Genomic DNA, 24,241 nt, shown 5'->3' with positions numbered 1-24,241 from the left:
ATGTCATAAAGTGAAAACAGCATTTTATAATGTACAACAATAAACATTTCATGTTTTAACATGATACTCATCCATTTTTTGTTTGTTTTTTGGTGTGCAGCAGTTTGCTTCTGCATTATAACAATAAGTTAACACGTTATAACATGAAATGTTTCAGGTTTATATGATGATCAAATGTAAATTGTTAGAACAAAAAGGTTTCTTGTTATAATGTGAAAAGTTTGTATGATGCTGTAACATGAAAATATCTTGTTATAACATGAAAAACAACTGGTTATAACGTGATGCTGAATTACATCTACATCTCAGAGGCAAACATTGTACTACATCTTTAACATTTTTATTTATTCTGCAGATTCAGATTATTAATACAACATATAATCAACTTATTACTCATGATTCATAATTTTAGGTTGAAGTGGCAGTTCCTGCCTGATCAAAACTTCATATTTTCCTCTTACATGCTATTTATTTATTTATTTTATTTATTTATTTTTAAGGTTGCAGACTCCTGCATAAGAGCATCATCTCTTGCTGCATTCAAGTGCACCCAGACTTCAGGGTTGGGTGACGAGGCATCTCTTAGGGGTGGCAGCTGAATGCAGCCCGTGCCACACATCTCTAGATCCGAACCCTGCAGATATTCAACAGGTTTCAACATCTGTGCGTGAACGTAGCATATAAAAAACCAATAATAAATTCAGTTCGATAGAAAGAAAGTAGTTACTACTTGAAACTGTTCACAACATGGATTATCTTAAGTAATTATCTGAATACTTCTTCCGCCATTACTCCGCGCTCTTATTTTGAAGGGCAGACAAACCGGAAGTGTTTTACATCTCACTCGTATCTGCTGCATGAAGCCACGACGTTGACGTGACGCCTTCATCGGTGTGTGAAAGGAGCCGTTAACGATTTACGAGAGCGACCTGCATTTATTACCGATCATAAATGCATAAGTAATTCAATGAGAGGTTTACGTGCTGTAGTATTTTACAGTGTCCACCCGTAACGGAGCCGCGGGGCGGTGAAAGACCCTCCACAGGACGGACAGGTGTGGCTGACAGGTAGACTGTTCTATTCAAGCCTGTTTCCTGTTTTTAATGTTTACATACACATTTATCTGAACGCATTTATCTGCTGTTGATGTCTGACGGTGTTACAGCGCTCACTTCCTGTGTTGACTGCAGAGTTGGGAGGGTTAATTTAAAAATAAATTCTGATACAGTTATTAGTTAAATAAGTAGTCGGTTACATAATCCTAGTATCACAGTATTAAAGTAATGTAACTTTATTACTTTCAGTCACTTTTGGATTACCTCAGTATAAAATTGAAATTGAAATTGTTTAGTCTGATACAGCGTTTTTAGAGCTGCAACAAATTTATTATTTTGATTATTTTCTCAATTAATCGATTAGTTGTTTGATCCATGAAATGTCAAGAAATGGTGAGAAATGCTGATCAAAGTTAAAGATGACGTCCTCAAATGTCTTGTTTTGTTCACAACCTAAAAATATCCAGTTTCCTGTCAGAGAGGAATAAAGAAACCAGAAAATATTCATATTTAAGAAGCTGAAATCTGCATGTAATCTGTATTACATGTACAGTATTTACTATATAAATACTGTATGATTCAGATGAATGAAAGCCTGAAATGTTCAACATGTACTTCTCATTTTAAGTTAATTTTGTCCCTTTGCCTTCCATCTTCTTCATCACATTTTGTATCAGACATGTTAACAAATTCACGCCCTCCAGACAATCTAACATGTTTTTCTTCTGTGGTGTTTGAGGAGGAGAGACGATGCTGAAGTGGGCTCTTCTGCCTCCAGTCTACTCCGTGTTCACCGCCGCTGGACTGTGGGTGGTGTAAGTTCTGTTCATTACAGGGTCGACTGTCTTTAACTATCAGTTTGACAACAGGATGCTCCTGTGATAAATATTACACGCAAAACATGCAAAATTACTACAAACACACAAAAGGGATTACAAAGACATGGAAACACCTACAAAAAGGTGCAAAATTGACAATCAAATAACAAAGAACTACCAAAATGAGACACAAAATGATAACAAAAGGTGCAGATGATGACAAAAAAAATGCAAAACAACCTCACAGACACACAAAACAACTGCCAGGAGACATAAAATAACAACAGACGCAAAAAAAAACTACTATTAACGGATACAAAATGACTACAAAAAGATGCAAAACTACTACAAAGCCTCATACAATTCTTGGTGATACAACACAACAACAAAGACAAAATTACTACAAAGAGATGCAAAATGACAACAAAACACGTAACAGTTATAAAGACATGAAAACAAATTGTAAATACACAAATATGACTACAACAGACACAAAACAACTACACAGAGACAAAATTAGTACAGAGACCTGACACACAGCTTCTGCAAAGAGACAGAAACACCCACAAAAAGTACTACAGAGACACAAAACATATAGTAAGACACAGAAAATCAATCTAACAAAGAAGTTAACAGTTACAAAGATGTGAAACGCAAAAGTGCAACAGAGACACAAAATTAGAACAAGGAGGTGATAAAATTATTTCAAAAACCTGCAATCCTCAGACAGAAAAGGACTACAAAGAGATACAATGTCACAAATTGACTACAAAGAAAACACATAAAAATACAAATGGACTACAAAGAGACACTAAATCACTGTAATGATATAAAAAACAACTTCAAAGAGACTAAAATGAGTAGAAATAACACAGCAGGTCATCTGACTCCTGTACCAGGTGACATTAAAATATATTATAATTCTATTGATCTTTAATATTCTCTTCCTTCTTGTGTTTGAACAGATACTTCGTCGCTGTCAGTGATGAGAAGGTGGCACCTCTGGGAGCAAAATACAAGTAAGAAAGAAACAGTATCATGTTTAGTTCAGATCGACTTCACACACCTCTGGATTTAACTTCTTTTTTAATTTTGTTTTTAGGAGAATAAATGGATCCCCTTATCCTCCATACATTAGGTACATATTCTTCATTTTCTTTTAAAAATAAAAGCATTTTTTCTTTTTATTAGAAGGACAAAAACAAATGTTTCATCTTTCTACGTTCAGTATTGCGGGAAATTTTCCACCAGCCAGCTGCATCTTCAGCGAGGTCATGAACTTGGCTGCGTTTGGAGGTAAGAGAGAAGTGATCCACCCGTGTTGATCATGTTAACAGTCCCGCGGTTGATTTTCGATTAACAGTCTGCTGGTTCTTCTTTGTTACAGGGTTCATTATTGCTTTCCTCAGATACCTTCAGCTGAGACCCAGAATGGACAAACCCTGGCTGAACGTCTGCAGCCTGCTGGTGTTTTCTTTGGGCTGCTTCGGGATGACGCTCGTGGGAAACTTCCAGGTGAACGCTGACGGACGGTTTGCACGACTCACCTGCAGACGCTCGACGGGTAACTGACTGATTTTTGGGTTTCAGCTCTTCACAGACGAGATGATACACAACCTGGGCACCTTCATGACGTTCGGGCTGGGAACGTTGTTCTGCTGGGTGCAGTCCTACGTCACGCTGACAGTGAACATACAGAACGAGGGGAGGACGACCGGAATCATCCGGTTCCTGCTGTCTGCATCCATCACAGTCAGCATGATCAGCTGTATCCTTTTACTCTAACAGAACATTTACCACCACAGGTTACCTTTAAATAAGAAAGAGCTGCAACTAATGATCATTTTCAGTGTGAAGAGCATCGGATCAATCGATCAGAACATGATGGGATGTCTTCACCGTGTTATCCTTGACCCGCCTGCCGCAGATTTCTCCCTGATGCCTCAGGGGCTCCACGTCCAAGCAGCTCAGTGTCAGTGGGCGCTGGTCATGTTCTTCCTCATCTTCATCTGCACTTTTGCCATCGAGTTTCGACACTGCAGCTTCGGCGCAGTGTGCACAGACAACTCCGGACGTCCAGAGAACCTGCCGGAGGCTTTCTCTGAGGTGTCCAGGTACCAGCCGGATCAGCTGTAGGACTGTGACGCTGTCAGATCCTCGGGTCGAACTGCACCAGACGCATCGATCAGCATTTATTCCATCTGATCAAGCTGCAGATGTTTTTTTAATGACACCCATTTATGCTCCTGTTACCACCAGTAACACAAGACAACCACTAAACTATATGCATGGTTTTATTGTTAGATATATTTTTTTTATCTACAATTCAATCTATTTTTTAAAATCTACACCAAAAATCTGCTTTGTTTACCAATCCATTTTCTTTGTATGCAAAGAAGTTTTGATTATTGAAGTTGTTCTGAAAACTTTTAGATTATTTTTGTAGCATTTCAGATGTTTTAGTTTTTAGATCGTGTGCATCTACAGAGGTTATGGTTTTAATGTGGTTATTTAAAATGCAACTTTGCACAGTTTGCAAAGAGTATCAATCAAAATTTGTCTTGCTAGCTGAAGCTAGCTGTTGCTTAGCTTATCTTAGCACAAAGACTGGAAACAAGGGAACAGCTAGCCTTGCTCTTTGGTGAAATTAGCCCACATTTTGCAGTTAAAACTTTATTTTTGAAGCTAATTTTAGTATTTTTGGATTCAGCATGTTTTAGTTTTACCACTGTTGAAAGACAAGCGTTTTACCACCATGTTGCACAGCCTTGTTTCTACAGTAACAGTGTTTGGATATGGCCTTCTGCTGGTTTCACAGCCACCTTAGTTTCTCCAGCACACTTGGAAGGGGAGGGTGAAGTGAGCAGTGAAGTTACGAGCAGGTGATTAACTTACAGAACACACATCATTGCTCGTTATAGCATGAGGCTCTCGTCCTGCGTTGATGTAAGTTCAATGTCGCTGCACCCTGCCTGAGCTTCAGGTCTGAGGAGTAAGGAGCTGGTTCAACCATAGATGGTATATTAAAGGTCAAGCATGTAAGATTTACTGGCAGAATATGAGTGTTTTCATTTGTGAAAATAGCTGCTTTCATTACCTTGGAATGAGCCTTTTCTATCTACATAAGGAGCAGGTCCCCTGGGGTTAAAAAAGACATTTTTATCTTGGCATTAACAGTTTTAGATTTAGAGTCTAAAGTTTTTCCATTACAGAGAACATCGGGTATTTTTAGCCACAGTTGAACATAAACGTTTGGACTGAGAGCAGACAGACTTCTGTGTGAGACAAGGCATTTATTGGAAGCAAGTTTTCAGATTATCATTCCTGAATAATACCAATTACAGTATGTTCAACACACAAATCCTCAATTTGGCAAGTTTTTTAGGTAACTTTCCAACACCAACGTTACAGATGACCAATGAGGATGGCACATTTAAATAGACACCATTCACCTGCAAGGGGGCTAATTAAGACATTTGTTCAAACAAAGTTTGAAAAAAACTTCCTGTCAGCATCACCGCTGCTGAGTGCATCTCTACTGTAGTTCTACTTTCTAAAACATTTAAACAGTTCGATCACTGGATAAAACTTCATACATCTGCAACACGGGTGTATGTGTAGAGGGAGAAAACAGCACATGGATGCAAAATGTTTACAAAACGGTGAAAAATACAACACGCACACATAGAGTTGGAAAATTTGGATTAATACTGGAGAGATTCAGAAGTGGCAACCAAAGACGGTTCATCTAAAAGGTAAAAAGGTGCAGTTTCCTTCAGTTTCCTTCTCTGTTCTCTTCCCAAATGGTCCAATCAGAGTGAGGTTCCATTTGAGTTCCTATTAACGCTCTGTAGATCCGTTTCCATGCACGTGAAAATCTTCCTGACAGACCGGGACAGATGAACTGGGGCTTCAGCAGCCTTACTGGTGGCTAACTGTGGTCCCAACAGGATCTCCTACACTTCTTTAACCGTCAATGTGGAAGAAACAAAAACATCAGAGTTGCAAAGAGGAGGAGGAGGAGGAGGAAGAATGGAGGGTGAAGAAGAGAAGGGACAGGTCAGTATGAAATGAAGTCGTCCTCCACGTCGTGTGTTAAGCGCGTCCCGTCAGTTCAAGTTGGTTAAAGGATGTAATGAGGTTATAGTGGGACCTCTCGTCATCCGTCAGCTCCATGTTCCCAGGCCGGACCACCACCACCACGTTCGCCCCGGCTTCTTCAGCTGCTTTAGCCTCTGCAGTGACAAATCCATGAGACAAGACAAAAATTTAATCCTGCATTAATGGAGCCTTACTGCAAAGTCAGATGCATGCGGACATGCTGTACCAAACAAAAATATAACTAGTTTTTCATGAGTTTAAGTAAAAGATTTCATCACGCAAAATGTTTTTTGTTCACAAAATGTTAAAATTCATGTTATTGAGCACTTCTTGTCAAGATAATCCAACCACCAGACAGGTGTGGCCCCTGAAAGGCCCTTATTAGGTACCTTACTCTGCCTCTGATTGTTACTTAGGTTGGGTTGGTTAGGTTTAATCATGAGGAGTGACTGGTTAAGAGAAGAATACGAATATCAGAGTAAGCCAATCAGAAGAAGAGCAGGGTGGGTCATGACTTTGCCCTCCTGGGAAAGTAAATTGGTGTAGTAGAGGTAGGTAAGAGTTCAGTGGAACCTGTGCGATAATCCTTTTCAAAAAATTTTCAGCAACGATTTCAGCAACACTGTCATAAAAATATTTTTGCCTCTTACCTCGAGTGACGTCTGTCAGGAATGTGATTTCCTCAGGTTGACAGCCAATCCTCTCAGCGATTCTCTCATAGCTTTTGCCTTCTACTTTAGCTCCTATATTGGTGTCAAAGTGACCGTCGAATAACTGAAATGATTAAAAAGAAAATTTATTTGATACAATATCTATGTAAACTGTATTTCAAAAACAAAAGACAGAAAAAATGAGAAAACAAAGCCGATTATATGATGACATTTACGTGGAAATATCTTCTAATAAATGGTGAAAGAAGCAGCTTTACTCACATCTAAAACATCTCCTTCCACAGAGTATCCAAACAGAAGTTTCTGGGCCTCCACACTTCCAGAGGAGTAAATATACACTTTTAGTCCTTGTGCTTTCCATCTTCTGATAGATGGAATTACATCCTGGTAGAGCCTGTTTGCAACAAGACCACAATCAGAACATAATCCCACTTTAATTACATTTATACAGTTTATTGACCCTGGTTTTTGATCCCAAAAAATAGTCAAGACCTGAGAAATCACATATTTGTAACGAACTGGACACTGGTTTACAACTGTTATGTATTTTCAAGAGCGTTTTCAGAATGGATTATAGAGAAATTCTTATATATTCCAGTAAACATGCAAGTCAATATTTCTTCTAACTTCCTTCCTTCATTTCTTCAGTGTGAACAGAACATCTGAGTATCGAAGTGAGGAAAATGATCAGTGTACTTACTCGCCTTTGATTCTCCCAGAAGCATACGCTGACCTCCACATGTGACCTTGGAGCTGCTTGAGTGCTGTGGACTTCCTGTCTGCTGCCATCTGCCAGAGCACATTATCCACCACCTCCCTAATGGCCTTCTCCTCATCCGTGTGGACCGTCTGGTCCACGGCGTGGACAGGGCCGGAACGATGCTGTCTCACGTCCTCTTCAATCTGCCACGACAGTCAGGGAGAATTATAGCAGGTTTCGTGATGTCCTCCCCAAAAGAGCATGAACGAGCAGGTGAAATCCTCAGGTAGCAGGAGCTCAATGTATTTCATGGACAGGGAGTTTTCTGACCTTTTTTGGGGTCTTTTTTTTTTTTTTTTTTTTTTTTTTTTACATATTATGAGCACAAACTTGGGGAGAAATATACTATCACATCCCCTGCTTCAGTTCTAAATAATCTGAACAAAATGTAGAAATTCTGGGACTTAAATAAACAAAATGTTTGCACGTTTCTGCACAGTCCTGCAGTATTTTTGAAAGTTATGTGCCTTCATGTGACAGGCCACTCCCACTGACACGCCCCCTTTCAGCCAACTGGCATAAACACACACACACAATTCTTCCATCCCTCCATGACATTTTTCAGCCTCGTATGGTGAAAACTCCAGCCACCAAAGGGTGGGAACATGTTTATGGACCCACTGACTGGTCGCTGTTAATAATCATTAGTTGCAGCCAAGATACACCAACTTTTGACTCACATAGCAAGGGCCAAAGTCTTCCCTCCTCCATTAACTAAGATGTTGACACTAACAGATTGTTTTTTAGAAGGAGACTGACCTCCAACAGAACAGAGCGTTCTAAATGCTGATATGTTCTTGTCAAGATGAATAATAACTTGCAAAACACTTCTTTAAAAAAAAAAAAAGAAAGATAAGAGAAGCTCTGCTCTTAAATTTGATTCAATCAGTGATTCATCACACTTGAAAACCCTTCACGCCTTTACCTGTTTCTTTAAGAGATGGACATCTTGCTTGCACTCGTCTTCCTCCCAGTGAGTGGATAAGTAATCCTCAAGATGCTCCCTGATGTATGGAAATAAGATATCCTGGAAATGACAAAGCAGAGGCACTGGGTGTGTTATCAGAGGCTCCTTACACAGAGAGAAATGAATCACACAGGAAATGTACTGCTTTGTATTTAATTACTAAAGCAACATTAAAGATTTAACCAGTACTTTTGAACTTATTCATGTTTTATAAATTGTTTTGTCAATAATATTCTGCTTGTTAAGTGTATTTTGCTCACGTCCGCCCTATAATTCGCTCTAACATGCTGCATTCATGCCATATCGGATTGTTACAAAACAATATGTACAAAATGACTGTAATTTAAATAAATGAAGATATGTGCAGGAGTGTGCAAAACATTGGGCAGGGAATGTGCAAAATTCACAGTATTCATTTCTATATTTCTAATACGAAAGTTAGTGGCAATAGTCTAGCACTGGGTTATACCCCCGACTAAGTTGTCCAGATTTGTATATATTTTATGGTATGGAGCCAGACAGATATATTGGTCAACCAATATTATCGGCACGATACTGGCCTGGCACAGCTAAATCAGTCTTTACTGATATAAGCCTATATGATATCTAATATTTTGTACAGAACATATTTTTCTCTTTCTTTGTATTATAGGCAGCATTCTGATCTTTATCTTAAAGATGTCCTATTTGCATTTTCTTTATATGCAGTTATTTCAAAATATTAAAAATACCATTGAAAGTTTACTATTTCAGAGCATGACATCAGTTTGCATTTCATATTTACACACACACACACTTGTATACACACACACATACATATATATAAACAAAGAATATGGGCCGATATCAATCAGATTTTTTGTACTATTTTTATATCTGTATCAGCCACAAAAGTACAATATTGGTCGGGTTCTACTTCTTTATTAAAGTCAAAAATATGAAAACTTTCATACAAGTCAAAACAGGAACCGTGTCGTTTCGATAAATCCGATATAACGTGAACGCATCATGTGGTCTGCTTTAATCAGGTACAGATTCAAAGATTGTAACAGTAACATTTTAAGTGAATATAATGGTAATAATTATTAAAGAGAACAACGAAGTATACTGATAGAAAAAAACAAGTTGCATTACATTGAAGTATGACTCTGCTACGAGTTCACAATGGTCAAACCATTATGCAGTGCTGGTTTAGCTGGCTGCTACTGGTGACAGTTAGCATGGCCGCAGAGAGTCGTTGTTGAGCGCTACATAATTAGCTAACAGAGCTAATAGATTATTATGCATGTCATGCTTAAAACAACAGTTCGGTCTAATATAACGTACCTTTACAAATGTGATTGGTGTGGTTGTTCCTTCAATATCCAGCAAGAGTGCGCTGGTACAGGCAGGAATTGAAACAGTGGCCATTTTTAGGAGAGTCTGCAGCTGGCTAGCTGACGTTAGCTTAATTAGCAGCACCACAGTGTTGAAGCCAGGAAACGCCACTCCTCGCTAGCGCTAGTTATCTAATCCGAGCAGGTGAATAAAGATGATATAAGTGCTAAGAAATGTACCACCTCGTCAGCTGTTAGCCACTAGCTAGCTCTCATTGCCATCACCTCGTAGCTAGCACACTGACTCGACTCAAAAAAACACTGAGCACACATGTCCAAAGCGAAGTTGGGTCGTGTCCAGAAGGGAACCCCAGAGTCGCGGAAGATCTCGCGAGAGTGATCATCGTTGCTCAAACCATGACCTTTCTTTAATCCTAATCGAGTGTTTTTGTCTCTGAACCAACTCATATCTTCACAACACTGGTGCCACTACATAATTGTGATTATTTATACGACGTGCACATTGAAGAAACAACACACATAAATCTCGCGAGAGTTTTACAAATCGTGGGTTCCCTGACACAGCCCCTTGTCCAAAGCGGAGCTGTCAGTTTAACCTGCAGGCCGGCGGGTGGCGCTGTTGAGCGCAGTTTTGAGAGAGAGGCGAGAAGAAGAAAATGCGATGAAAACAAATCGACGCTCAAATCACCACTGAAATTAGCAACGAAACTAATTTCTGCCTTATTGAAAAACAATTTTGCTTAAATTCAGGCTGGCGTTACACTTTTATTGGCGATAGCGTGCTCTAATTGAAGCGTTACAGCGACCGTAATACGATAACAGAATATTAGCTAGCCACTTAGCTAGCATTAGCTGACAGCAAGTCAACTAGCTTGTAGCTTCTGCGGGGAGTTCTGACGTAGCTTTAGTCTCCGAGCTGTTTAGTGACAACTTTAGTTAGCACTTAATAGGCCAAATCATGTCGGACGACTATGAATTCAGCGATGACACAACCATGATGAGAATGGAGGAGGATGGAGAGGCTAACAGTGACGACCCGATGTCTGCGGCTGGGGACTCTGGCCTGATGGGGGGCGAGGCCGAGGGATCGAGAATTGACGCCAGTAAAAACGAAGAAGATGAGGGGTACGGTGACATTAGGCTGATATTACAGTTGATATTAGTCTCCGCAGTTATTATTATTATTTTTTTAATCAAGCCAGTATGCTGTCATTGCAATACTACAGCTGTGTTGTAAACAATATATCAGTGCTATTTTTTTCAGTCTGCACCGAGTTATGGTTTCCTTAAAGGGGCACTTCGGTTTATGTGAAGTGGGGTTGTATGAGGTCCTGCCAGTAGTCAGTGCATTATCTACAGCCAGGGCACCAGCCAGCAGCCAAATCCTGGTAGAATATGCAAGAGTGGCTGCTAGATTTTCTTCATTCACCAGTCAGAAAAAAAAATCCCAAAACAGACATGCTAATATTTTAACTGGGTGGCAAAATTTATTTTAAAATTTCACCAGGTTTGGAGAAGCAGAGAGGAGTACCAGTATGGAAGGTAAGCAATGTAGAGCAGTGGAGAGGGTCAGCAGCAAAAACATACTTTAGCCACTTGAAAAGGGAAGATCTAAAAAAATCAATATCAATCTAAGTGTATGCTATATTTAGAACATTTCCAGTGCTTTACCTTGCCTCCTCACAGCCTTTTCTGATGAGAAACTGTTGCTAAATATCACCCTCTCTTGCTCAACCAGGCTGCTTTTGCTAAAACAGTAATTTTACCTTGCAGAACACAGGACTTAGTGGTCTGCTACTGTCTCAGTCTGTTAGTATGTGTTATTGTGTGACTTTGGTGAATCCGAACTAAACATTAAAACACCACACAATAACAAGCAAATTAACCAATCGCAGCAGTTGGAGACAAGCAACTCCTGTGTTCTGCGAGGTAAAATTGCTGTTACTGACACTTGAGTTTGGTTGGTTTGGAGAGAGCAGCATCTAGCTTATATAATAGTAGTTTCCTATTGGAAAAAGTTGTCTGATAGAAAGGTAAAGCAGTGAAAATATTCTACATAGTGTACACTTTAGGTGTCTTAAATATGTTTTGTTGCTGACCCTGTCCACAGCAGTACATTGCTCAGCTTCCTACACCTCTACTCCTGCTGCTTCTCCAAACTGGGGGCATGCCAATTGCAATTTTCTGTCAGTAATACACTGACTTTCGCTAAGTACCTCCAACCCCACATGAATTAATCAGAACTATTCCTTTAAATTTGTTGTTTTGTCAATAGGAAGATGTTTGTAGGAGGGCTCAGCTGGGACACGACTAAGAAGGATCTGAAAGATTACTTTTCCAAGTATGGGGAAGTTGTAGACTGCACATTAAAACTGGACCCCATGACTGGCCGGTCAAGGGGCTTTGGCTTTGTGCTCTTCAAAGAACCTGAAAGTGTTGACAAGGTATTGTTCTGCTTGTATTATTTCTTTAGTTTAGAATCTTTGCTAGCCTTGCTTATTTTTTAGAAATAATCATCTGCTTCATCTGCGTGACCCCTTCTGTCATTTGATTATTTTCCTCTGAAGGTTGCCTCACAGAAGGAACATAAACTCAATGGAAAGGTCATCGACCCCAAAAAAGCCAAGGCCATGAAGAGCAAGGAGCCCGTCAAGAAGATCTTTGTCGGGGGTCTCTCTCCTGACACCCCTGAGGAGAAAGTCAGGGAGTACTTTGGTGCCTTCGGAGAGGTACGCTCGTTTCTAGCGCTCCCAGATTTTACTTATTTGGTGCCGCGGCTCATTGAGATCATAATTTAATGTCAATTTAATGAATTTCTGTCCAGTTGGTCTGCATGACTGTGTAAAGCTCCTGAAACTCAAAATTTACCTGCACATTGTTTCCTTTCATAAACACAGGTGGAGTCAATTGAACTTCCCATGGAGAACAAAACAAACAAAAGGAGAGGCTTCTGCTTCATCACATTCAAAGAGGAGGAACCAGTGAAGAGCATCATGGAGAAAAAGTACCACAATATTGGACTAAGCAAGGTACAGCCTTGTTTTTCTCTTTCAAATAAAACTTTATTCCCTTGTTACTGGTTTGGCACATATTCTAGTGACTTTCTGTGACTGATACATGATCACTATGGAAATAAACTCGACTTAATTGTGTTTCTTTAGTGTGAAATTAAAGTGGCGATGTCCAAGGAGCAGTACCAGCAGCAGCAGTACTGGGGAGGCAGAGGCGGATACTCATCCAGGTCTCGAGGAAGAGGTGGTGGTGAGTGGAGAAAACTCCTTTTTAATTACTATGTTAGGTATTTTGTACCTTCCTTCAATTATATTTCTTACATTGATGTTCTTTTCTCCTGTGTGTGAAATGTCTTATGTAAATAAACTTGCTAGCTTGAATCCTCACTAATATTGTGAGACTTAATGAATCTAACAGTAACGGAGTTAGATGAGAGGATGGATATTAACTTTGTGTCTGTATGATAAATATCAAGCTTCTGCCAGCAGTTAGTTATACAGAGGAGGATTAGGGTCAGCAAGCGCCTGTAAAGCTCAATAATCAACATGTGGCATCTTGTTCTTGTAACTCAGACGATAAGGAAGGACATGTCTGTCCCTCTTCTCTTTTATGCAGACCAAGCTAATTGCAACGGATAAATATAATAAAAGTCTAATAATATTGAGCCAGTGAGTTCCCAAAAACGACAATACACAGCTTTAATAGGTAGGAAACAGAAGTTAGAAATTTAAATAGTTTAGTTTAGTGTAAAGAAGGTATTTATCTTCCAAATCGCCTTTTGTTTTTGTTTTTTTGGAAAATGCAGAGACATATCCTTAGAAAAACATTTGTAAAGATTAATTGTCTGTGGTTTATTGATATCACATTTGAACTTCGGGCCAGGCAGGGTGTGTTTTACAGTTTTTACAGTTTTAAGTCCCAGCTGTAGATCATCTGCAGGCATCTGTGTGCAAAAAAAAAATATCCAGGTGTGTTCAAACATATGAGTCTGACCTTTCAAAAGAGACCAAAACCTTGCATGTACACCAGATGTTTAAGAAACAGCTTTCAGGATAGGAAGTTCAGGCAAATTTGATGTGAATTTAAAGGACAGAGAAGAGATTTTAATCAGTACAGAACAGGAGTGCAAAAGATTATGTACTATTTCTTGTCAGGGCACACTGACTCTCTCGAGCACTGTGAGGTTTCCAGGCTCTTTTGTAAGTCACTGCACCCGCCCAAGAAATCATCTGGTACATAACCCCACCATAAAACCATAACACGCTGTTTTTACTCAGCTGTTTTTGTAGCGACTGTTTATCTAATGGATGAAAGGTTAAGACACACACACCACGAAGAACCGTGTCCAAACAAACATTAACAACCCCAATGAAACGGACGTGAGTTCATGTGATGACCAGCATTTCACTGACATCCTGTTTAATTGCAGGTCCCAATCAAAATTGGAACCAGGGCTATGGCAACTACTGGAATCAAGGCTATGGAAATTATGGCAATTATGGTTACAATAATCAAGGATATGGAGGATATGGTGGCTATGATTACCCTGGTTACAACAACTATTATGGGTATGGTGACTACAACGGTGAGTAAATCCATCGATCAGACTCATTGATGAGCTTCAGTTTCATGTCAGCCAGGGCTGGGTGATATACCAATGTGTATTTGAATATCAATTAATGTACAAACATGTTTTTATATTTGAGTTTTCAGGGTTTCAGCTGATCGCCACTGAGGTGTAGTTACTGTAGTCAGATCGACTCAGGTTGCAGTGTAACATTTGCTGGAATAGTTCTGCCACAGAAAGTACATAAAAAGTCCTTGTTTATGTAACATTACCACGGCGTCTTCTCGTCCTCTTCGTGGTAGAGTTGGTCCAAAATAATCAAATTTATCTAGTTAGCAGCTGTGAGTCATCGTGATTTTATTTTTTTCACCATGGTGGGGGGAAAAAAAGCACAAGAGGAAACGATCATCTGATGGCGTTTGTTACTCTACCCGTCGCTTCCGGCTCTGCGGCTCTGAAACGTATTTGGGAAACCTGCAGCTCTAAGCTAACTGTCTTCAGCTTGACTGAAAATGTCAAGATGGTTTTCATAATCCACAAGAGCTGCAACGATTTATCAAATAATCACCGCCAGCTATTTTTATAATCGATTATTTGCTTTGAGTAATTATTGTAAATATTGGCATTTTAGATTTTTAGATTTTAGTTTATTGAATTATTGAGTTTATATTGATACTTTGCTGTTGTAAACATTTATTTATAATTATTGTTATTTTTAAAACATTCAGTTCTAATCTTATTTTGAGTTTAGCAATAATTTAGCAATGAAAAAGAACATAAAAGTGCTGTTTTTAAAGTGGCAGCAGAACCTAAGATACGAGCTGGTTAAGTCCAGTCCAGGCAATATGAATATGTGAGTATTAGAATAATTTACTAAATTCAAGTGCTTGGTAAATAATTGTTTTCTGATTTTCCATTATATCTGAAATACTTTTGCTTGTATGGTCGTGAAGTTGGCAGTAATTTTCATCATAAGTGTTACTAAAACGTTCTTAAATTTATTCATTAGTTGCAGCTGTATAAGTTATATCGCCCAGCCCTAAACAACTTCTTTATTATTTTCTGTTATTTTGAAATAATAAAAATGTATGAAATCAAAATTTGAACCCCACTTTTAGATCAGTCTGGTGGATACGGCAAGTCGCCACGGCGTGGTGGTCACACCAACAGTTACAAGCCGTATTAACGGGAGAAACTCTCACCGTCAAGTAGGTATGTAAAAACAAAAAATTCACTCCTCACTGTAAACTTAAAGTAGTCATATTTACTTTGCTGTTTGGTAACATTAATGTGTAATTTCCTCTTGTAAATTTCTTTTTCTCAGCACCCTGAAGTGCTTTACAGTAGTGGTAACATAGAGGCTACACTCTTGTGGCGATTATTTTTAACAGCTGGCCTTCTGCTGCCTCTTTTGCACCTTCTTTTTCTTTTTTTAAACTGTAAAGTTAACAGGTAAAGTACTGCTACTACAGTAAAATGGATGCCAAAGTTAAGGATGTGCAAGGAAAAAAAAAAAAAAAAACAGAAAAGGAAGTTTGTTGTCTCCTAACTCTGACATACCTTGTTTGTACCTGCCAGCGGAGCTTCCTTGCAGGCCATGAGCTGACTCCCAGATACTCTCAGGGCCCGCTCAATGCGGACCGGGTACGAGAAGCATACGCTCTCGAATGCTGCCATTTGGTATGGTCTTACAACATCCTGTATCAGCATTTCTAAACTAAAACAATATGGGACACGTCCAGCTTTGTCATCTTTCTTTCCATTTTTAATTTCTTTGCAACTGTTTGTAATGTAAAAACGTAAAATATACACATGTAATTGTCATTTTTTACAGGCCCTTACTCCCCCACAAGTAATGATTATAAATATGAAAGAATAACTATTTGCTTTTCAAAGGATACGTACAGCATTCTCTGGACTTCCCAGTTCCTATTGTTAATATATGCATTCCTAATCTTATCTAAAATGCTTGTTTCTTTATTTAGCTCTTGTAGCCAGTAGTCCATGAGCTAAAACCTGGTTCGTAGTTGGACTCTACTGTGTTGGGGGATAAAGTGCTTTACTTTGTGTACATGTATTGCTCTGTTTTGTCTTACTGACAGCGATGGAAAAGACTCCTCTTTTGTTAATTTTCTTGTAACGAGTTTTCCCTCTTTATAACCTTTTGTAAAACAACAAGTGTCACTACATTTTCCAGAAATTTGCATGTAATGCTTTCTTTAATGTGTACTTTTTTTGACCGATCGAAGGTTTCTTCCATTTAGTATTTTGACTTCTTCAATTTATTGCACTTCAGGATTTCTAGCTTATGGACTAACTGTTTTTTTTTTTTTGTTAACTGTAAAATGTTAAAATAATTGTTTTTTCTTTTACTTTGGACATTATAAACACGGGGGATTCCTATTTTTTTCTAATACTTTGACATTTTGTCATTCATCTGGAGCTGATTTGTTTCTGTTTGTTTCCCATAGGTTTCAGAGTGATGAAAGACAGCTGAGGGCTGGTGGAGCTTTGACCAGAGAGATGATGGTATCCAGCAAAGATCACTAGCTAAATAAATGAAGAGCACTATGACCTACAGCACATTTCCCTCTATATTTACCCCGAGTATTTGTTGTACCTTTAAGGAAGAAAAAAAAAAAGTTTTGGATTTTGATGTTTTGCATTTATTTAGGCTTACTGCCGAGCTTCAGCAGTCTGCGTTCCTCAACCCTTCTTGTTTTTTGTATTTATTGTTCGCTCATCTGCTGTTTGTGAATCGCTTCATTATTTACATTTCTGAAGTGTTAGCTTGGTTGGATCAGATGACACATATATTCAGTACTGTGGTAGCAAAAGATACAAAATGCGTTGTTACAATTTATCCTCTTTATCATAGTCGTCATCAGTCATATAATACATATGTTATTACAGAGTTTGACATTCATAAACAGACAGTATATATATATATATATACACAGGTTAATTATACATAAAGAAATGCGGCAAAATAAAAACAATAAAACTCATTTGGATTTGTGATCCTTTGTGAAATATTAAGAGTTGTATTACGTCACATGTTGATGACAGTTGGAGTGTTCAAGAAGTATTTCAGCCAAGTTTCTGACAATTTAAATCTGCAGCTTTTAGTTTTATGACAGAAGCCTGCAGACGTTACAAAATCATCTACCATTTGAATTTACATTAATATCTAAGATCTTGAAATACAACACGTCTGTTTGTTTGAGCTGAAATGATCACAGAGTCGCTCGATTTAAAAAAAAAAAAAAAAAAAAAAAGATGCCTGTCTGTCGGTGAGCTTCATCCAGCAGCTTGATTGCGTTCAGTCCTGAGTCGGTTCAAAAGGAGTGCAGGGAGGGTTTATATAGTTTTTGTGGCGAAGAGGATGATGAGGACGATGATGATCACCACAATCACGCCGATTATGATCAGCATTTTAATGTTTTTCCACCAGTACTTCCTGGCGACCCGCGTGGACGTTCTTTGGAACGAGTCGGCCTGCAAAAAACAAAAAAAAAAACAAGAACTTATAAATCAGCAAAGATTTTACTGGAAGAGGAACTTCACCAGTTTAACTCATCATTATCTGTTCTTTGGAAGTTCTACCGCATGTGAAAAAAAAAGTTGCAGCCAGTCTTTTGTGGTTTGATGGAGAACTGTGAGAAATCTGGTAAACTTCGGTTGAGTCTGAAAAAACGTGGAAGTTTGAAAATGAAGAAGAAAAATCTGTTGGTGGAGTTAAAAAAAAAAAAAAGTGACACCAGTGTGATGAGGAAAAAATCCTCAAAGTCATTATGAGAAACTTTCTCAAAATATTGCAAAATAATGACTTTGTGTCTTAGAAAAATAATTACTTAGTTTATCAAAATGAGAAACTCTCAGAATGACTTGTCTCTAAATAATGAGAAACTTAAAATAAAGACTTAGTCTCTCTAAATACTGAGATATTTCAAATTTTCATTTTTGAACTAATATTTTCTTTTAATTTTTAAGTCATATTTTGGACAACCTTCATCACAAAATCATTAGAAACTCAAATATCGTCATGAGAAACGTTCTCAGAATAAAGACTAGTTTCTCTAGGTTAGTTATTTGAAATAAATGAGTTGGTATCTGAAAATAATCACTTAATATCCATATTTCTTATTTTGAGCAGTGGTGGAAAGAACTGAAAATCTGTACTCGAGTACAAGTACTGTTTCATTACTAAAATATTACTCAGTTACAAGTAACAAAAGTACAAAGTACTCAAAAACTACTCAGAATATTTAGTTACTTTGGTGCAATAATTTCATGGTAAATAGGTGGAAATTATAAAGTAATGTATTTGATCTTTCTCAAAAATTACCCACAAATTCATGTAGTTTTCATGTGTTGGGTGATGATCACCAAGTGACATTAAGTTTTCAGTCAATTTCAAAGAAAGTACAAACGTAAAATGATAATTATCACCTACTTACATAAAAATTACATTTCAAATCATCAGATATGAAATTTTCTTGGTAAATTCAGAGAACTTTCAGATATGTTGCTTTGTAAACTCTGTTCGCTACATGAAAACTGTGTTTGCTGATGATCACACACCTAACCATGAAATTTGTGGTTAATTTCTAAGAAATTTCGAATTCATGACTCATTGAGGCGTTATCTCACTTTTTAACCGTTGATGTTTAACTGAAGACGTTCTTTTGCCATTTTTTTCTCAGTTGAAGTTTTAGTTTCTGTTCATCAAATGGCTCCATCAGATAAAACCGTGTTGAATGACGTGTTTGCTTTTGTCCATACGTTCTGGTTTTCACTGTCCTGTTTAGGATCAGATCACACCATCGCTACAAAAATGTAACTTGTACTCAGCTATGATCATCTGTAATTAGATACTTCCACCACTGACTTTGAGTCATGTCACTGTTTTGAGATCATAGGTAATTTTGAGATAATGGCTCATTATTTTAGATAATAAGATATTATTTTGAAATTCAATCATTATCACTAACTCAGTATTTTGAAATATGTGATTAGTTTTATACACTAATCATTTTTAAATAAGTCATTAATTTGAGATGCCATTATTTCGACATACTAACTCAATATTTTGAGATACTTGGTCATTATTTTTAGATACCGAGTCATTATTTTAACAGGATTTCTCAGGACAGGATGTGTCTTTTCTTCATCATGTCGGTGGTCTGCAGTCATCTGCTCCTCGTCTCTGCCTGAGGCTCGAGGCTAAAACTGAACACACCTGCATACCTGTCAGCAGTGTGGGTAGTTCAGGTGCCTCATTTGGACCAGGAAGAGGAATGTATTTGCATCAGGTTTTATCCCTTTTTCCTACCGTGCACCATGAGTGTGACCGTATTATCCTGCATGACTGCAGTGTTAAATAAGTGGATTAGTCTTTTTAAGAAAGGAGTCGTAGTTGAAAATCCCACTTAAGTAAAAGTATAATGGTATTAAGAGCAACATTTAAAGTATCAAAGAAATGTTCCCTGTGATTGATATATTAGTAAATATAACATTATTAGATCATTAATACTGATGCATAAATGTTAAAGGAGTATTTTACTGTTGTAGCTGGTAGCTACACTTTGTGGTTCCCAAACTAGGGGTTGGGGCCCTCCAAAAGGTCAGAAGATCAAAAGTTTTTACTCTACAAGTTAGTTCACTTTTTTGTGCACTCTCTAAACTCTCTGCCTTTTTTTTTCTGCTTTTTGTTAACTATTAAATAGTTTTACCACTTTAGGCTTCAAACAGTTATTTCAATGAAACGTATCTTTGAAGTCTAGAACTTAAACCTCTTTCTGATTCGCTCATAAACATCTGAAACATGACAAGGAACCAACTATACACTGAATGTTTTGTCACAAGACAGAAAGGTTGAAACCGCTGCGTTTTTTTAAGCTTATCATATGTTTTAATGTTAAATCTTAATCTGAGAAGTACTACAGCTGTCAGATATTACATATAATGTTGCAGAGTAGAAGTATGAAGCAGCAGAAAATGGAAATACTGAAGTTAGTACACGTATTAAACAACAGCACAGAGAGCTCAACCTGCACCACCATAATATGATCAAATACTCACAGAAGCCTGCAGGTCGTCAGTCTTTCCGATCAGATCATCTAGTCTGTCTCCTCTCTCCAGCACTTTGCTGATGTTGTCCTTCAGGATAACCTTCACCTCGTTGACCTGACCTTGGACTTGCTCGAGTTTAGCCGACGAGCCGTAGGCCGGCGGCTGGTTGGGGTTTGTTTCAGCCTGTGGAAAACGACGGGGGGGTACAAACTGGTCAGAATCTCTGCAAATCTGCAAGCATGTAAAACCACAGAGGAAGTCAACCGTTCTCAGTGACCAGACCACAGTTTTATGACTTTAGACTCGATAAGATCAAAAACAGACTTGCAGTTCGACTTGAACTTTAAGACCAGTGACGTCACTTGGCCTTTTGAATTGAAAACACTTGATACCTTCCCCTCATTTCCCGAATTAACGAACATTAATATTGTTCATTTTGGCAAGTTGACACTTAATTCTTTAGATCATCTTTGTTTGAAGCAGGTCGACAGCATCCAGTCAGGTTGCAGGAAGAACTAACATTACGTTACTGAGCTCCAGCTGGAAAAATATTACCAAATAATAATTTTGCTCACGTTCAAAAACTATGAGATGGTCAACAATAAACAAACTACAATATGCAAAATGTGTGGGTTGAAAACTACAGACAGAAACGCAACAACTTCCAGCTTCATTTAATATTCAAAGTTGCACAAAAAACACAAAAACAAGTCTAATAGGCTAAGTAAGGGGTAATGTACAGGGAAGAGGTCGTTATTGTGAAATAAATCCTAGTAGGACGATGCACGACTGCGACACACAGCAGTTTATTTCACAACAGTGACCTGCTCACTGTGCGTTATCCTGATTGTTACAGGATTATGTACCAAAAAAGTCAATAATTTGACACAAAATGCTGATTTTAAATTGATTTTAGTGATTTAATAATGATTTTATTGTTCCTCCAGAGTCTAAGATCAGAACTGTGTCCATAGCAACAATCTGCTATAAAGAAATAACAGACCTTAAAATGCTGTAATTGACCAATCAGAATTGAGTAGTGAACCAAGCTGCCAACCTCTGCCTGTAAGTCATTATAATAAGAAAGTTTCTCGGAAAAAAAAAAAGAAAAAATAATAATTATTTTGAAATAATGAGTTTGTATCTCAGATTATTACATGGCTTTTTAAAGTACTCGATCCTGATTGGTCAGTGTCATCATTCTAAGGTCTGTTATTTCTGTATAACCGAACGTTGCTATGAAGACCAGGCTGTTGCTATGGAGGCAGTTCTGATCTTAGACTCTTGAGGAACAATAAAATAATTTCTAAAACCATAAAATAATGAATATTTTGTATTAATTTGTTATTTTTTAAACTATATTTTGGACATCCTGTATCACAAAATAATGAGAAACTCAAAATAATTACTTAGTGCATCAAAATGAGAAACTTTCTTAAAATAACTTGTCTCTATGACTTAATTTCTCAAAGTAAAGACTTAGTTTCTCTAAATACTACTACTTACTACCTAATTATTTTTAGGTAATAAGTCATTATTTTTAAATAAGACAATAACTCATTATATTGAGATCATAAGTCATCATCTGTGGAGGTTTATTTCACAATAATGACCTGTTCACTGTACATTATCCCTGACTTACTTAATATCTTAAAATGACAAGAAGCTTTCTTGGAATAACGACTTTCCTCCTCTTGTGAGGAGTTGATTTGTGCATTCCTGACTGTCTTCATCATCTTATTATTATTTAAACCATTTACACATATTCAACACTTTAAAAATAAGAAACAAATGCATTTAGGCTGAGTTAACAGGCCATTTAATTGTTTTTATTTCCTCTCAGCTAGAAAACAATCAATTAATGAAACTAAATAAGAGGCGAATTAACAGGCTCTTGTTTTTTCCTTTCATCAGTAAAACAATATACACGTTTTAAATGCTTTATTGTACATGTACAGTAGATATAAATCTAAAATTTATTTCTTTTTATTTTTATTTAGATAATTATGTTTTATTTTGTGGCTACGGTCCACAGGAGCCTCCATATTCGACACACTAAGAAAATTCCTTGTAGTAGCTTTAAAATAATGACTTGGTATATCAAAATAATGAGAAACTTTCTCAAACTCTAAGTCATTTTATGAAGAAAGTTTCTCATAATGACTTACAGGATTTTTTTTTTTTCTTTTTAAATTACTCTGGCAGAAATGGGCTTCCATACTTCCTGCACTGAGATAACAGGAAAAGAGCTCTGTCAGTTTACTGAGGCCTGTGTGATTGTCACATGAAAACCTTGAGCCCTCTGGTTATAAAGTAAACCTGGTTGGCAAACATTCACAAACCTATAAAGAATAATTTTCTGTCACATCAAGATGAAAAACAAGCAGTGATGTCTGAAAAAAGAACAATTTTTAAGGTGAAAACTCGAATGTAGGGTTATAAAAAAGTACAACACTCACCATAGCAGCTCTGTCTCTCAGTCACAACCAATAAAACAACTCAGTCTCTTCTTTCAAAAAGGAAAAAAAAACTCCACAAAGTCCTGTTATCCAGGCCGATCCAGCGTGATAAACAAACGCAGAGATCTGCTTCTGTGGCTGTATGAGTCACACAGTCAGAGCTGAACAAATGTCTGCTGAAGGTTGCACCTTTTTTCTCACGTTAAACATTAACTAACCTGTGGCCTCAATCAAAGTCTCATTGGCTCGACAGGAGCCGCACATCGTGGCCACAGACATCAAGAAGAACAGACAGGCAGCACTTTCATTTCCTGCTTTTCATGAACTCAGCTGTGACACCCACCACATATCCATCACTTTACTACAGTACCAGCAGTTTTAGACTAGAAGTTCAGACACAAAAGAAAACATTTCAGTTTAAACAGCTATAATTTCTCTGTTATTATTTAAATGTACATACCATCAGCTGAAAGGGCAACAGATGCAGGGCAGCGCTGGACTGATGTGTCCGGGCAAAGGGCTGTTTTTCAACACAGGGATATTTGCAAGGCAATAAAGTGGTGAAGTCACTCTGTTGCTTCACTTCATTTCCTCATCCTGTGCTGAGCCGTTTGGTGTTTCACCAGTAAAGGAACCTCAAATGAAATACGCTGCAGTCACCCTGTTTGGAAGCAAGAGTTCAGTTTAACTCCCATAATTAATTGTGTGAAAGTACATCCACTTTTTAAAAAGTTATGTACAAGAACAAGATATGTACAAACAGAAATGTGTCACTCCACCTACCAGCAGCTGACAGGGATGGAAGAAATATTCAGCTTATTTATTAAAGTAAAATTAACATTACTGTAATATATTAATACTCCAGTGCAACTGGATTTAAAATGTTTAGTGATGCAACTAACAATTATTTTCATAGAAGATTAATCTGTTCTCAGTGAATCAGTTAATAGTTGTTTGCCTATAAAATGTCAGAAAATGGTGAAAAATGATGATCACTGTTTCCTGAGGGATAATGTATTACCATGAAGTTTTCTACAGGCATCCACAGTCCTAAGAGGATGAATCCTAATGACACTGATGAACCTCTGACTCTTCCTCTAGCGCCACCATGAGGTCGACATTTTGGGTTTTGAGCTGAATGTCTCAACAACTCTTGGATAACTTGCCATGAAATCCGGTGCACACGTTAAAGTTCCCCTCAGGGTTAAATGTGACAACAAGTCTGACGATCCTTTGACTTTTTATTTAGCACCATACTCAGTTAACTGTCCAATACTTACCAGCAAAACTAGTGACACTCAGGTCAGTCTAAACAAGATATTAACCTGTTAACATGCTAAACTAAGATGGTCAACATGGTGCACATTACACCTGCTCAGTGTGAGCCTGCAGGATGCTTTTTTTTTTTTAAATTTAATT

At 37.7% G+C, this 24,241-nt stretch overlaps 4 protein-coding genes across 8 annotated transcripts; 2 read left to right on the top strand and 2 right to left on the bottom strand.

The window, feature by feature from the left end:
- The first annotated feature begins 836 nt into the window (after window positions 1–836).
- On the top strand, window positions 837–4,431 carry tmem150c (transmembrane protein 150C). Its single transcript, XM_084745571.1, has 8 exons — window positions 837–1,067; window positions 1,795–1,870; window positions 2,839–2,892; window positions 2,976–3,011; window positions 3,102–3,169; window positions 3,261–3,388; window positions 3,464–3,641; window positions 3,801–4,431. Exons 2-8 carry the CDS (start codon window positions 1,806–1,808, stop codon window positions 4,007–4,009), a joined length of 738 nt encoding a protein of 245 aa, XP_084601697.1. The 5' UTR covers window positions 837–1,067; window positions 1,795–1,805; the 3' UTR covers window positions 4,010–4,431.
- Window positions 4,432–5,146: 715 nt separating this feature from the next.
- On the bottom strand, window positions 5,147–10,141 carry enoph1 (enolase-phosphatase 1). The gene is made up of 6 exons (XM_084745560.1): window positions 9,699–10,141; window positions 8,331–8,432; window positions 7,346–7,548; window positions 6,907–7,039; window positions 6,625–6,748; window positions 5,147–6,108 (listed from the first exon to the last, which is right to left on the bottom strand). The coding sequence occupies exons 1-6, from the start codon at window positions 9,780–9,782 to the stop codon at window positions 5,969–5,971; spliced, it is 786 nt and encodes a 261-aa protein (XP_084601686.1). The 5' UTR covers window positions 9,783–10,141; the 3' UTR covers window positions 5,147–5,968.
- Window positions 10,142–10,312: 171 nt separating this feature from the next.
- Window positions 10,313–16,914, top strand: hnrnpd (heterogeneous nuclear ribonucleoprotein D). Of its 4 annotated transcripts, XR_014772609.1 has the most exons (9): window positions 10,321–10,834; window positions 11,985–12,153; window positions 12,277–12,438; window positions 12,607–12,738; window positions 12,871–12,970; window positions 14,151–14,306; window positions 15,407–15,500; window positions 15,867–15,968; window positions 16,760–16,914. XR_014772609.1 is itself a non-coding variant. In XM_084745558.1 (8 exons), exons 1-7 carry the CDS (start codon window positions 10,668–10,670, stop codon window positions 15,472–15,474), a joined length of 954 nt encoding a protein of 317 aa, XP_084601684.1. In that variant the 5' UTR covers window positions 10,321–10,667; the 3' UTR covers window positions 15,475–15,500; window positions 16,760–16,914. The 4 variants fall into 4 exon arrangements, 3 of the variants coding, with proteins under 3 accessions (XP_084601685.1, XP_084601684.1, XP_084601683.1); XM_084745558.1 differs by lacking the exon at window positions 15,867–15,968; XM_084745557.1 differs by having other exon boundaries at window positions 15,867–16,914.
- A 224-nt stretch (window positions 16,915–17,138) lies between these two features.
- Window positions 17,139–23,430, bottom strand: LOC146308732 (vesicle-associated membrane protein 8). 2 transcript variants are annotated; one of them, XM_084745562.1, is made up of 3 exons: window positions 23,283–23,430; window positions 20,373–20,546; window positions 17,139–17,786 (listed from the first exon to the last, which is right to left on the bottom strand). In XM_084745562.1, the coding sequence occupies exons 1-3, from the start codon at window positions 23,283–23,285 to the stop codon at window positions 17,649–17,651; spliced, it is 315 nt and encodes a 104-aa protein (XP_084601688.1). In that variant the 5' UTR covers window positions 23,286–23,430; the 3' UTR covers window positions 17,139–17,648. The 2 variants fall into 2 exon arrangements, with proteins under 2 accessions (XP_084601688.1, XP_084601687.1); XM_084745561.1 differs by lacking the exon at window positions 23,283–23,430 and adding an exon at window positions 22,823–23,013.
- Window positions 23,431–24,241: the final 811 nt, after the last annotated feature.

The sequence above is a fragment of the Lutjanus erythropterus genome, chromosome 20 (genome assembly GCF_056507025.1).
Source record: "Lutjanus erythropterus isolate fLutEry1 chromosome 20, fLutEry1.hap2, whole genome shotgun sequence".
Lineage (NCBI taxonomy): Eukaryota > Metazoa > Chordata > Actinopteri > Lutjaniformes > Lutjanidae > Lutjanus > Lutjanus erythropterus.
The sequence above is the reverse complement of the archived record's forward strand: the minus strand, read 5'-3'. Positions and strand labels throughout refer to the sequence as shown.